Source organism: Chrysochloris asiatica, unplaced genomic scaffold (genome assembly GCF_000296735.1).
Source record: "Chrysochloris asiatica unplaced genomic scaffold, ChrAsi1.0 scaffold00130, whole genome shotgun sequence".
Lineage (NCBI taxonomy): Eukaryota > Metazoa > Chordata > Mammalia > Afrosoricida > Chrysochloridae > Chrysochloris > Chrysochloris asiatica.
The window spans coordinates 7770953-7785637 of NW_006408648.1; the positions used below are offsets into that span (position 1 = coordinate 7770953).

At 40.9% G+C, this 14685-nt stretch overlaps 1 protein-coding gene across 1 annotated transcript in view; it reads right to left on the reverse strand.

Moving 5' to 3' along the window:
- Positions 1-5443: 5443 nt before the first annotated feature.
- LOC102839868 (chromosome unknown open reading frame, human C3orf43) overlaps positions 5444-14685 on the reverse strand; it is a 14152-nt gene continuing 4910 nt past the window's right edge. The window contains exons 2-3 of the mRNA XM_006869438.1: positions 7773-7922; positions 5444-5888 (exon numbers count right to left, since the gene is read on the reverse strand). Of these exons, the coding sequence (XP_006869500.1) occupies positions 5444-5888; positions 7773-7922 (595 nt within the window). The remainder of the gene's footprint in view (positions 5889-7772; positions 7923-14685) is intronic.

The following is a 14685-nucleotide window of genomic DNA, read 5'->3' on the forward strand; positions in this document are numbered from 1 at the left end:
GTTTCAGTCTTAGAGGAGGGGGCCCTGCCCTTGTTTTAATCGATGGTATGGCATTTTCTTCTGTTTCTTTCCGCAGATGTAGTGACTTTGATTTCTGTATATTCCATCTGGTGAAATCCATATTTATTTGCAATGAAGAAGTCATTGGTCTTGCAAAATTCTATCATGTGATCTCCAGCATTTCTATCACTAAGGCCATATATTCCAACTACTGATCTTTGTTTCCAACCATTTCATTACAGTCACCAGTAATTATAAATACATCTTGATCGCATGTTTAATCAATTTCAGACTCAAGAAATTGGTTTTTGTTGTTTTTAGGTGCCATTGAGTCAGCACCGACTCATAGGGACCCTATGAACAACAGTGATGGTGGTTATGTGTTGTGGAGTTGGTTTGACTCATAGTGACTCTGTACAGGGTTTTTGAGGCTGTAAATCTTGACAGGAGCAGAAAGCCTCATATTTCTCCTATGGAGCAGCTGGTAGTATCAAACTGATGACCTTTAGGTTAGCAGCCCGATTTGTAACCACTATGCTAACAGGGCTCCTTAGTATTCTTCAGTTTCATCATACTGGCTTTAGTGATTGGTACATACATTTGAATAATAGTGATATTAATTAGTCTCCATTGTAGGCATATGGATTTTATCCTATCACAGGCAGCATTATACTTCAAGATAGATTTTGAAATAATGGGTCATCCTGTTGTGGTATAACTTCCTGTATCACAGCTGTATACAAGCCACCATAGTATGACAAACAGTTTAAGACTACAGTACCTGGTATCCCCAGTGTTCTCTCATCCAAGGACTAACTAGGCCAGACCCTGCTTAGCTTCCAAGATCAGATGAGATGGGGTGCATTCAGGGTGGTATGGTATCTACCTTTCTATTGAGTATCTACCTATCTACTGAACTATATTAAGGATATGATTTCTTTCTCTCTTTGCAAATCTCTTCAGCATATTTTAATAATTCTGCTTCGATGCTTATTAAATAATAAAACATATTTCTCTTCTATTTTTGTGGAAAAGTTTTCTGGGCTGAGAGTGGTTAAGAATTATGTGGATAAGGCAACTCCCTGTTATGGATTGAATTGTTTCTTCCCCAAAATCTGTGTCAACTTGACTTGGCCATGATTCTTAGTGGTTTGGCAGTTATGTAATGATGTAATGTGGCCGTTATGAGAGGATCTCCCAGATGTAATCTAATGTGATAAACCAATGAAAGGGTTTTCTGCAGCAAATTTAATCCCATTATAGTCATGATATAATTAATATAAGGCTAATTTCCCTGGGATGTGGCCTGGAATACCTTTTATCTTACAAGAGGAAAAAGATGAAAAAGGTGAGCAAAGAGAGAAGGCCTTATTACCACTAAGAAAGAAGAGCCAGGAGAGGAGTGTGTTCTTTGGATACATGATCCCTGTACTGTGAACCTTCTAGACCCAGGGAAGAACAATGCCAGGACACATGGTCATCTCCAAGAAATGCTGGGCCTACACATGTTGAAAAGATTTATGGGCCTTCCTCCAAAACTGTGAGCCATCTGAAAGAAAAAGCTTTCCCAAGAGCTGGCAGTATGACTTTAGACTTTTACCCATCTCAACTATCTGGCCGACTGATTAGAAGAGATCCATATTTGTGCCCATTCCAAAGAGAGGGGACCCAATGGAATGCGGAAATCATCGGACAATCTCTTTGATATCCCATGCAAGTAAAGTTTTACTAAAAGTAATACAGAAACAGCTGCCAGCATACATTGACAGAGGATTTCCAGAGGTTCAAGCCGGATTCAGAAGAGGCCATGGAACAAGGGATAGATATCATTGCTGATGTCTGATGGATCTTGGCTGAAATCAGAGAATATCAGACAGATGTTTACCTGTACTTTATTGACTACGCAAAGGCTTTCGATTGTGTGGATCATGACAAGCTATGGATAACATTGTGAAGTATGAGTATTCTGGAACACTTAATAGTGCTCATGAGGAATCTGTACATAGACCAAGAGGCAGTTGTTTGAAGAGAACATGGGAACACTGAATGGTTTAAAATTAAGAAAGCTGTGCGACAACATTGTATTCTTTCACCATACTTATTCAACTTGTAAGCAGAGCAAATAATCAGAGAGCTGGGTTATATAAAGAAAAACATGGCATCAGGGTTGGAGGAAGACTCATGAACAACCTGTGATATGCAGATGATACAACCTTGCTTGCTGAAAGTGAAGAGGACCGAAAACATTTATTGATGAAGATCAAAGAGCACAGCCTTTGGTATGGATTACATCTCAATGTCAAGAAAACAAAAATCCTCACCACCGGACCTATAAACAACATTCTTATCAACAGAGAAAAGATTGAAGTTGTCAAGGACTTCATTCTTCTTGGATCAACTATCAGCACTCATGGAAGCAGTAGTCAAGAGATCAAACGACGTATTGCATTAGGCAAATCTACTGCACAAGACCTTTTTAAAGTGTTGAAGAGCAAACATGTCAGCTTGAAGACTAAGGTGCACCTGACCCAAGCCATGGTATTTTCAATAACCTCATATGCATGCGAAAGCTGAACGGTGAATAAGGAAGACCATAGAATTGATGCTTTTGAGTAATGGTGTTGGAGGAGAATATTGAAAGTGCCATGGGCTGCCAAAAGAACCAATAGATCTGTTTTTGCAGAAGTGCAGTCAGAGTACTCCTTGGAGGCCAAGATGGCCAAACTTCGTCTCTCCTACTTCTGACGTATTGTCAGGAGGGACCAGTCGCTGGAGAAGGCTATCATGTTTGGTAAGGTGGAGGATCAGAGCAAAAGAGGAAGACCCCCAACGAGATGGATTGGCCAAGTAGCAGCATCAATGGACTCAAGCGTGACAACAGTAGTGAGGTTGGTCCAGGGTCAGGCAGTGTTTTGTTCTGCTGTGCATAAGGTTGCTATGAGTCAGTACTGACTCGATGGCACCTAACAACAACAAACTGTGAGAGAATAAATTTCTGTTTGTTAAAGCTGTTATAGAGTTGTTGTTGTTAAGTATCGTTGAATGGATTTCGACCCATAGTGACCCTGTATAGGGTTTCCAAAGAGCAGCTGGTGAGCTTGAACTGATAATTGAGACACTCCCCATGGTTCAAACTTTGACTAATTGAAAACAGTAGAGTAGATAACTGTGGTGCAATGGATTAGTTAACATGGCACTTTTGGCTGTATGTTTGTGACTTCCACTCAAAGATCAGGTGTGACCATACAAATAAGGTGTATGGAACTTGTGATGGTTGGGGTTATGTGTCAATCATGGCCTAATGATTCTCTGTATTGTGTGGTTGTCTTCTGTTATATGATCTGATATAATTATCTTCCATTGTGTGTATTGAAAATTTTGACCTATGTATTAATGAGGCTGGACTGGGTCTTGCTTGTTATGTTAATGAGACAGATTTAGCATGGGATACACTCAATTCACCACCTTTGCTTGAGTCCCACCTTTTATTTTTCAAGAGATAAAAGTGAGCAGAGCGAGTGGACCTGGATTGCCATTGAGAAAGAAGCACCAGGAGAATAGAACATCTTTTGGATCTGGGCTCCCTGTGCTGAAAACCTCTTAAACCCAGGAGAAAAAGAGAGAACTGTAACACTGGAGATGACTAGAGGCGGTGAGTGATGGCAGAAGTAGTGATAGAGAAATAGCAGCAGCAGAGGTAGCAGTCAGAAGATTGGCAGGAGACAGCGTGGTGGACTTCCTGGCCCATGGATCAAGAAAGCTAAGCATCTTTGGGCAGGAGATTGCTGGTGGAGTGGAGTGCCTCTGGGCATATATTGATGGAGCTAAGTAGCTTTGTAAGAGCAGGACAGAGGCTGGGTCAGCCCAAGAGGTTTGAAGGTTCAAGGCCAGAGAGAGGCCTGATTATGGGCATGAATTTATGGATAAGTAAGCTCATATGTATATGCCTTTGTGCTGGAATGCAAGGCCAGTTTGAACTGAAAAGATTGGCAGTCTAAGCTCACCAGCTGCTCTTCGGAAATCTTATACAAGGTCACTATGAGTGAGAACTGACTTGATGGCACTTAACAACAACAATGCATATGCATTTGTTTTTGTCATTTTCCCCCCACTTAGCAATATATGTTGTTGTTCTTAAGTGCTATTAAGTATAGGGCTTCCAAGGAGTGGCTAGTGGGCTTGAACCATGGATCTTTTGGCTAGCAGTCTAGTGCATATCCTACAGTGCCACACCAGGACTCCATTAACAATATATTGGGCAGAAATATTTTAAAAACAATAATTTATCTTGGTGATAACAACATATTATTGCATAAAAAGCTTTAATTTTTTATGTAGCTATACAAAAAGTTATGGTTTTTTATGTAGCTATACAAAAAGTTGAAGGAGAATATTGAAAGTGCCATGGGGTGCCAAAAGAACCAACAGATCTGTGTTGGAAGAAGTGCAGCCAGTGTGCTCCTTGGAGGCCAGGATGGCCAAACTTTGTCTCTCCTACTTCGGACATATTGTCAGGAAGGACCAGTCGCTGGAGAAGGATATTATGTTTGGTAAAGTGGAGAGTCAGTGAAAAAGAGGAAGACTGCCAGTAAGATGGACTGGCCAAGTGGCAGCATCAATGGGCTCAAACATGGTAACAATAGTGAGGTTGGCCCAAGATTAGGCAGTATTTCGTTGTGCTGTGCATCAAGCGCTATGAGTTGGTAGTGACTCGATGGCACCTAACAACAACAACAACAGCACACAAAAAGTTTTTATTATATCAAATTATCTCAATTTAACATCCCCCTCACTTTTATTAACCTCTAGCACATAAATTTATGCATATATTTTTTCTTCCTTTTGCAAGAGAAATTACTAGAAGTGGATAAATTACTAGAAGGAGATAGGGTACCATGTTATTTAATTTTCTTCTCGGGGGAGGAGGAGATGTACACAAAAACACTCAGGAATATATAATAATTTAAACAACCAAAGGGCACATTCTGCAAGCCTGCCTCCTGGCTGCCAGCTCTCAGTCTTTCTGTTTCCATTAGTCTAGAGTCCTCAGCTGCTTCCTCTCACCATGTCCTTATCTCTTCCTCCATCTCTGGTGTCCCTGCTTCTCAGGATAGGGTCCCACATTCCACTCGTGCTCTTCTCCCTTAATGGTCCTAGGGTCCTCTGTTTCTGGACTATAAGATTAACTATCCCCCTGTTTTTGTTACAAAACTTCTACCTTTATAGTTGTGGCAGTTGCAATTAGTCATGATAACAATTACTCACTGTTGAATCATAAGAATCTTATCCCCATGTCTTTTAACCAGAACTATCTAGACAAGATGAAAACTATTCAGTGGGGACTCTATCTTCCCCTGCACACTCTTAAACTAAACTCCCTCTTGAAACCTTGTAAGCCAGTCACTTAGTGCCTTTATCGCCCTCTCATTTTAGGTACACCATGTTATTTTTTGACTGATGGTATCAAGTCTTTTAGCGATGACTTTTGCTCTTTGGAGGCCCTCACTGCTTTCCCCTTTTCAATTACCTGAACACCCCTCAGCAAACCATCCTGCAAAGCCTGGTTCTTTACCATGTTAGTGATCATGAACGTGACATCTCTGATGTACATCTTTCTCATTTTAGCAGGGTAGTATTCTGCCTTGTTGCCATATGCAACAAAGAAGGTACAGAGTGCTGTGATATCTCCTTCTTGAAGCCCAAACTCCTCCAGGACAGACTCCCACACGATTCTTAGGTGCTTGTTCTTGGCTTTCCATCTAAGGACAGAGGTTAATGTGGGAAGACTTCTCACCAAGTCTGGCAGCATCTCAAGTATATGAGTGTGCAAGCAAATGAGTACTTCAATGACATAGCTGTATAAAACATTCAGTTCCACTGAAGTGAACCTATAAAAAAATATGAAAAACTTCTTAACCAGTAGAATTCTTTATGCACAAAAATAAAATGAACTCTGTGAGGATAGCATAAAGAAACACAAACCCACTAGGGAAACCAGCTGTTGCATTTCGGTGGTGGTGGTGATGTGCCATGGAGTCGGCCAACTTATAGTGACCCTGTATAGGATTTCCAAAGCTGTGAATATTTATGGGAGCAGAAAGCCTCATCTTTCTCCTGCAGAACCGCTGGTGGTTTCAAATTAGCTGACCTTGAGGTTAGCAGCCAGCCTCGTAACCACCACGCTACCAGAGCTCCTTTGTTGCATTTTAGACAGTACTTATTTAGAAATAGAGCCTGTACTAGACTAGTCAGCTTAGCTCTCAGGTCACCATATTGTAAGTTTGTCAATGACAGAGGAATTATATTATCCATCACTGTGTTAATAAGACTTTGATAAGCAAGAACTTCTATGATGAGGCGTGTAACACAGTGCCGACATATAAACAGGCTCTCAAATTTAACATTTTTGAATTAGTAAACCTTTAGAAAATATAATTTCTTTATGTTGCTGAAACCTGTGAAGCAGTGAATTATTTGATATGGCCCTTCTAGCCATAGTCTTTGTAACTTTTACCAAACGACTGAGTAAGACTATGCAGATGTGAAGCACCTGTGACCCCACCAAAGGGACTGGATAACTTACTAATACTGTAAATAAGTACAAGGCACCCTGGTAGGGTAGAACCATACAAATAAGGTATGTTGTTGGGAAGTGCCATTGAGTTGGTTCCAACTCATAGTGACCTTGTATAGGGTTTGCAAGGATCAGCTTATGGAACCCTCATGAGGGTATTGGTTAATTTTGCTATCTTGTTGTTGTTGTTGTTAAGTGCCATCGAGTCGGTTCCGACCCATAGCGACCCTGTACAGGGTTTCCGAGGCTTTAGGGGAGCAGAAAGCCTCATCTTTCTCCTGCGGAGTGGCTGGTAGTTTCGAACTGCTGACTTTGCTGTTCGCAGCCTGATTCGTAACCACTATGCTACCAGAGCTCCTTACTATGCTTAAAATGAGCCATCTCAGAAATAGAAAGGCAGATCTCACAACCATCAAGAAAGAAGAGTCAGGAGTGGAGTACATCCTTTTGACCCAAGATTCCTGTGCTAAGTCTCTTTGATGGAGGAAACAGAGACCTGTGATACTGAAGGCAGCGAGAGACAGTGAGAAGCAGAGGCAGCCGAGCCAGAAGACAGTGCAAGGCAGATTGGTGGGCTTCCCAGTTCACAAAGTGAGAAAACTGAGTGTCTTTGGGCAGGAGGCTTACTGATAGAGTGGTATGCCTACCGGTACTCTTCTAGGGAGCTAGGTTTTCAACTCATGGAGCTAGAGCTTCTTCAGGATGAGGCTTACTGGCAGAGTGGGGTGCCTCAAGGCACATAATGGGCAGAACTAAAAGAGCTTTGCAAAATTTGATGGAGCAGGGTGGGGTCCAGGCCAAGGACCCAGGATCCAAGAGAGGCATGCCTGCAGGTATGGCTAAGAAGAGGTTATCCTGATTGAAGAATATTCTGAGTATTTCTGATCCTGGATTGTATGTAACCTGTTCACATCCTTATAAAGCCCAGAATCTGTGAGTTCTGTGCAGTGATTGCAGTGAATTATCAAACCCAGCAGAAAAATAGAGTCAGGGAGAGATAGCTGGTGTCAGAATTGGTGAAAACGTTGAAAGCATGGTTGATCTCTACCTCATAGGGACTGGCTTTGAGTTAATGTTGATGACAACTCACCTCTTCCCCACTTGTGAAATTATAGAACCATACTAAGAAATTCTGGAATGTCCAATGCAAGTTCTCACAAAATCACAAAATTATATTAATTTCTTATTGAATACTCACTTAAGGCCCAGAACTGCTGTCCACATCTCATCTTGGACTGCCTGACTTGCCAAAGTCTTGCTATGATATTCAAATTTCTGTGTAAGGTTGTCCCTGGCGAAGTCCAGTTCTTTGAATTGTGCTTCTAAAGTTTGGAGTTTGTTGTCTACTCTACAGGATAAAAGAATTAACCATTTAGTTTAGGCTCATTCAAGCCAAACCCACTGCAATTGAGTCAATTCCTACTTATAGTGACTATAGATTTCCCAGGACTGTAAATTTTTACAGGATCAACCATCTTTCTCCTGTGGAGGGGCTGGTGATTTTAAACAGCTGACTTGTAGTTAGTAACTCAACAGTAAACCCACAGTGCTCTCAAGTCAAGTGAGATTATTTTCTGAAAAGAAGAATTTAAGACATTGATGCCAATCAACTATTGAACTTGGGTGGCTATTTAAATGTAAAATTATGAACAAATGTTCACATTTGTCACTCCCTCTATTCACTATTCTAGTTCTTTAATTCCTTGAATTGTCAAACTCTTTGAATCGCTGGATTTCTCAAATCAGCTGCCGTGTCTTATTTGTATATTGTTGTTTATATGAGGAGGCTTCAAAGTTTGTAGAAAACTAGAATTAAAAGATAATGTATTTTTTCCATAAACTTTTTGAAGCTCCCTCATACTTTAAGGAGTCCTGGCGTGGCACTGTAGGGTAAACACTGGATTGCTAACAAGGTCAGGCTTCAAATCCACCAGCTGCTACTTGGAAACCCTATATGAGATTGCTTTGAATCAGAACCAACTTGGGGGTCATTTTGAGTTAGACTGATTTGATGGCTTTTAACAAAAACATTTTTTTTAAAAAAAGCTTTTATTGTGAATTGAGTGATAGTTTACCTGGCAGAACATTGGTTTTGCACTCAACCTATCGTGTTTTGTTTCATTCCAATGATTACAATTCCCTCCAGGCATCATCAGTTAACAGTTTTTGCTGCTATTCCCTCTTTTTTTTCCTCTCTCTCTTTTTCAGTATACACAAAAACACTCAGGAATATATAACCATTTAAACAACCAAAGGGCACACTTGGCAAGCCAACCTCCTGGCCACCAGCACACAGCCTTTTTCTTTCCATGAGCCCAGATTCTTCAATTGCTCTATCTCTCATTGCCATCACCTCTGCCTCCATCTCTGGTGTCGCTGCTTCTCTGGTTAGGATCCCACATTCCGCTCATGTTCTTCCCTCTTGATGGTGTTTGGGTCCTCTGTTCCTGGAATGTAAGTAAGATAACTACTCTCCCTTTTTTGTCTCTCAACTTCTACCTTTACACTTGTGACAATCACAGTTAATTATGACAATGAATACTCATTGTTGAACTCAAAAGAATCCTGTCCACTTCTCTTTTCACCATATTCATTAGGACACGATGAAAACTATTCAGTAGGGATTCTACCTTCCCCCACTGGCTCTGAAACTAAACTCCCTCTTGATAACTTGTAAGCCAGCCACTTTGCGCCTTTATAGTCCACCATTTTAGGTAGTTAATGTCTAAGCTGCCCATCCCTATCAACCCTGTGTACTGAGGAGGTAGGCTTGATCCTTGATGTGAAGACTCCTTCCTTCTTGGTTGATATTTCGAGCAACTACATCCATAAACAAAGGTCAAGTTCATCAAATTGTAGCAATTTACACTTGCTTCCTGTATCAAGCTTATTTTCTTCTAGTTGAGTTCTGATTATCAAGCCATTCAAGCTACGTCAAATGGGTACTATCTGCAAGTTTGGGCATTCTTGCGCACCCCTTCATATCAGCTGGATACTTCACTCTCAGCTCTAGCCCCCCCATGGCTAGGTCAGTGTCCATGAGTTCCCAAGTCACCCCAAACTTCGGACTAACCAGCCCTTCCTCTTCTTTCTCTCATCTCAAGGTCGACAGGAGTCTATGGAACATGGCCAAACTTAGCCCATGTCTTCATTGCTGCCTTTCCCTTACTTCCACCCACTAGTAGACCAACGCAGTCACTAGCAAGCTTACAAGTCTTCTTGTGTATTCCCTTTGAGTTTCAGTCTTGGAAGGGGGTTTGTCCTGAAGGGTCTTGATGGCTTGCCTTAAGGGCTCCCAGACAAACAACTTGCTTGTTCTTGTAATGGCCAAACAGACTGCTATTTTTGTTTTTGTTTTTTCCTGCTGATCTTTCTTTCAAGAAGCATCTTCTGTTCCTCTAGCAACTCCAAGCTGGTCTGCATGTCCTTTTCAAGTGTGAATGTCCCACCTCAGAAGGTGCTCAGGATTTCACCTAAGGAAATCCTAAGGATGGGGCTCAAGATTTCACCTAATGGCCCAGACTCTACAAAGGCTCCACAAGAAGCATATTTCACTGGGCAAATTCTAGAACCCCTTTTAGGTATTTCAATCACTTATAAGCTGAAGATGGGTTTACAAGGTTTCTGTAATCATATTTCCCGATATTCCTTTCTATCCCACTTTAATGTCTATTTTACAATAGTAGGCAAGGGAAACCAATATCCATAAGACAGACAAGCCCCTTAACATTATTTCCCCACATTTACCCATTCACACTATGCCTTGATCCTTGTATCATAGAGCCCTGTTCCAAGGTTGAGTATACATCACTATTTACCTCTGTCCCATTTAGCCCATACAAACCTAGTGTTGCCCTATCTTCTTTGTTCTTCTACCTCTTCCCACTTCTCGCATACTGCCCTCCCCTTCCTTGTATATTGCCCTCCCTATCACCCCAATTATGATGTGACTATCCCCTAAGCTATGCCCTTCTGTCCCCTCCCTCCCATCCCTGGTAACCAACAAAGAATTTTTTTCTTTTAGTAGGAGAGCTTTTATTAAGCTTTTACAGTAATGGTCTTGTATAATATTTGTCCTTTTGCGAATGACTAATTTCCCTCAGCATAATGTCTTCAAGGTTCATCCATTTTATGAGGTGTTTTGCAGGTTCATTGTTATTCTTCAAGCTAGTATCCACTGTGTATATGCACTAAAGTTTGTCTACCTAGTCTTCCATTGATGGGCACTTAGGCTGTTTCCATTTTTTGCTATTGCAAATAGTGCTGCGATAAACATTGGTGTGCACATATCTACTCATGGTCTGGCTCGCACTTCTTGTGGATATTTACTAAGTAGAAGAATTGCTGGATTATAAGGTATTTTGTTTCTAACTTTCTGTGGAAGTGCCATACCATTTTCAGAGTGGTTGAATCATTTTACAGTCCTACCAGCAATGTAGGAGTAGCCCAGTCTCTCTACATCTTTGCCAGCATTTATTGTCCTCTGAGGTTTTTTTTTTTTTTAATTTTTTTTATTGTGGATTGAGTGAAAGTTTACAGGGCAGATCATCAGTTTTACATTCAACAAATCATACACCTTGTTTCAGTACAATGATTATAATCCCCTCCAGGTACCATCAGTTAACAGTATTTCTCTCTATTCACTTTAGCTTTTTTATTTTCTTATTTAAAACAAAAACAAAAACCATTCAGGCATATATAATAATTTACACCTCTAAAGGGCATATTCTTCAAGTCAGCCTCCTGGCCACCAGCTCTTAGTCCCTTTCTTCCCATGAATCTAGAGTCCTTAGCTGCTCCCCCTCTCCATGACCCCATCTTTGCCTCCATCTCTGGCATCGCTGCTTCTCTGGATAAGGTCCTTCATTCTGTTTGTGCTCTTCCCCCTTGATGGTCCTGGGGTCCTCCATTTCTGGACTGTAAGATTAACCACTCCCCTGTTTTTGTTACAAAACTTCTACCTTTACAATTGTGACAGTTACAATTAGTCATGATGACAGTTATTCACTATTGAATCATAAGACTCTTATCCCCATCTCTTTTCACCAGACCCATTTAGACAACAACTATTGTTGTCTAGATAAACTATTCAGTGGGGACTCTTTCTTCCCACCCCCAACTCTTAAACTAAACTCCCTCTTGAAACTTTGTAAGCCAGTCACTTCGTGCCTTTATCACCCCCTCATTTTATATAGGCAATGTCTAAGTTGCCCTTCCCTATCTACCCTGTGTACAGGAGGGGTAACATTGATACTTGGTGAGAAGACTCCTTCCCTTTGTGTTAGTATTTAGAGTTACTGCCTCCATGAATATAGGTCAGGTTCATCAAATTGTAGCAATATACCCTTGTTTCCTTTATAAAAAAAATTTTTTTTTTGTAATTTTCCTCTAATTGAGTTCTGATTATCAAGCCATCAAGGCTAGGTCAAAAGGGTGCTGTCTGCAAGTTTGGGTGTTCTTGTGCATCTCCCCTCACTTCATATCAGTTAGATGCTTTACTCTCAGCTCTAGTCCTCTGTGACTATGTCCTTGTCCATGGGTTCAAGTGTCCCCAGGTCTCACCACACTTTGGACCAACCAGCCCTTCCTCTTCTCTCTCTCATCTCCATGTCAACAGGAGTCAATGGACTGTAGTTGAACTCAGCCATTTCTTCACTGCTGCCTTCCCCCCTCTTCCACTTATCAGTTTACCAATGTGGTCCCCAGCAAGCTTGGATGCCTGTTCATGTGTTCCCCTTGAGTTTCCATCTTAGAGGGGAGTTTGTCCTGAAGGAACTTGATTGCTTGCCTTGCTAGCTTCCTGGCGAACAGCTTGCTTATTCTTGTGGTAGCTAGTCATGCTGACATTTTTATTTTGGGTTTTTCCTGATGATCTTTCTTTGAAGATGTATCTTTTGTTGCTCTAGCTGTTCCAGGCTGGTCTGCTTGTCCTTGTTAGTGATGATCCACCTCATAAGGTTCTGGATGGGACTCAGGATTCCACCTAAGGTCCTATACTCTGCAAAGGCTTTGGAAGAGGCCTATTTCACTGGGCAAGTTGTAGAACCCCTTTTAGATATTCCAATAAGTTGTAGGCTAAAGACTGGCTTACAAGTTTTCTGTAATCATGTTTCCCAACATTCCTTTCTATCCCACTCATGTGTCTATTTTACAGTAGTAGGCAAGGAAAACCAATATTCATAAGACAATCAAGCATTTTAGTATTATTTCCCCTCTTCAAACTATGCCTAGATCCTTGTATTACAGAGCCCTGTTGTTCCAAGGTTGAGCATGCATCACTATTTACCTCTGCCTCACTTAGCCCATGCAAACCTGTCTCAGTGTTCCCCTACCTATCCTGTTCTTCTGCCTCCTCCCCCTTCTTGTATTGCCCTCCCCAACACCCAAACTAAACTCTCCACCCCAACACCACTGTTGTGGTTACTTTTATTCCACTAACTCTTCCCTCAGTTTAAGATAGTCTATTTTATCCTATAATCTACCTGACATTCCCACCACCTGGATCTCTGTTCCTCTGTGTTTACCTTCTTTCTCATTGTAATTGTTTTGATCATAGACTGATCTACCAGATCCTCTGTTCTTATAATTTTATTCTGTTCTTGACACTTCCATTTTATGATTGAGTTTAGGGTGATGCTGCCATGTACATCATTCTCTGGTTGTTGTCTGTTCTTGTTGGTTCTCAGTCCACAGAATTTCCTTTAGGATGTTTTTCATCACAGGGTTGGCCTTGGCAAAATCTCTTAGCTTCTGTTTATCCTGGAATGTTTTGATTACCCCATTGTATTTGATTAACAGCTTTGCTGGGTAGATTCTTGGTTGGCAGTTTTTTTCTTTCAGGGTTTTATATGTCTCCCCATTGCCTTCTTGCCTGGATGGTTTCTGTTGAGAGATCAGAGCTTAATCTGATCTGCTTGCCATTGTATGTTACACTTCTCTTTTCCCTAGCTGCTTTCAGGATTCTGTCCTTATCTTTGATTTTGGAGAGCTTGATTATCATATGCTTTGGTGATTGTCTTTTAGGGTCTACCCTTCCTGGGATTTGTTGAGCTTCTTGAATGCTTATCTTTTTGCTTTTCAGGATGTTAGGAAATTTTTCTTCCAGAAGCTCTTCAACTATCTACTCTGTGGACTTGTGTGATTCTTCCTGTTCCTGAATGCCAATAATTTTTAAGTTATTCCTCTTCATGTTATCCAACATGAATCTGAGGCTTTCTTCAGATTTTTTAATCCTTTTTTCTGCTTGCTCTTCTATCTTAGTAGTGTTGAGAGATTTATCTTCTGGCTCACTAGTTCTGGCTTTGATCTCTTCAATTCTACTCCCTTGCCCTTTCAGTGTATTGTCCATTTTGGATATCCTATTAATTGTTTGGACATCTTTCTGTATGTCTTGAATTGTTTCCAATGCTGTATCTATCTTATTTGGTTGTTCCTGTAACACTTTCCTGATTTCTTCCTTATTTTTCTCACCTCCACTGTGAAGTGTTTTGATACATTCTATAATCATTTTTCTGAATTCCTTCTCAGGCATTTCCAAAGCCTGCCCATCTTCCAGTATGGCATATAGGTCTACCTCCAGCTCATTTGTCTCAGTCACTTTATCTCGTTTCTGGACATGTGCTGATATGGTCATCTATTTCTGTTTTGGGGGCATGTTCAGGAGTTATCTGTGACCTTAATACTTAGATGGGTGTGTATTTGGGTATTTTTTTATGCTTTCTGATTGCTCTGGGTAGATGTGATTAGGAGATGAGCTTCCCTTTTCACTCTTCTTCCTAAGAAATTTCAAAATGCCACCTTTGATCATTGTGAGATAACTGGGTATTTAATTTTCAACCTACTTATTTTTTAGTCTGCCTGTTCTGCTTCATAATCTCCGATCAGGTCTTTTCCTAGTGATAAAAAGTTCATGGCTGGCTGTGGCTGTTTTGCACTGCTGTTTGATTTTGAGTGGAAACTGTCACTTTAAATTTTGAGATCTGTGTCCATGTGTAGTAGGACCCTCTGGGGGTAGGGGTGGGGTGTCCACTCACTCAGGTACCCCCTCTAGTCACCAGAATGTAGGTGCACAAACAGCAAGAGACCAATGAACAGATACAAAAAAAAAAAAA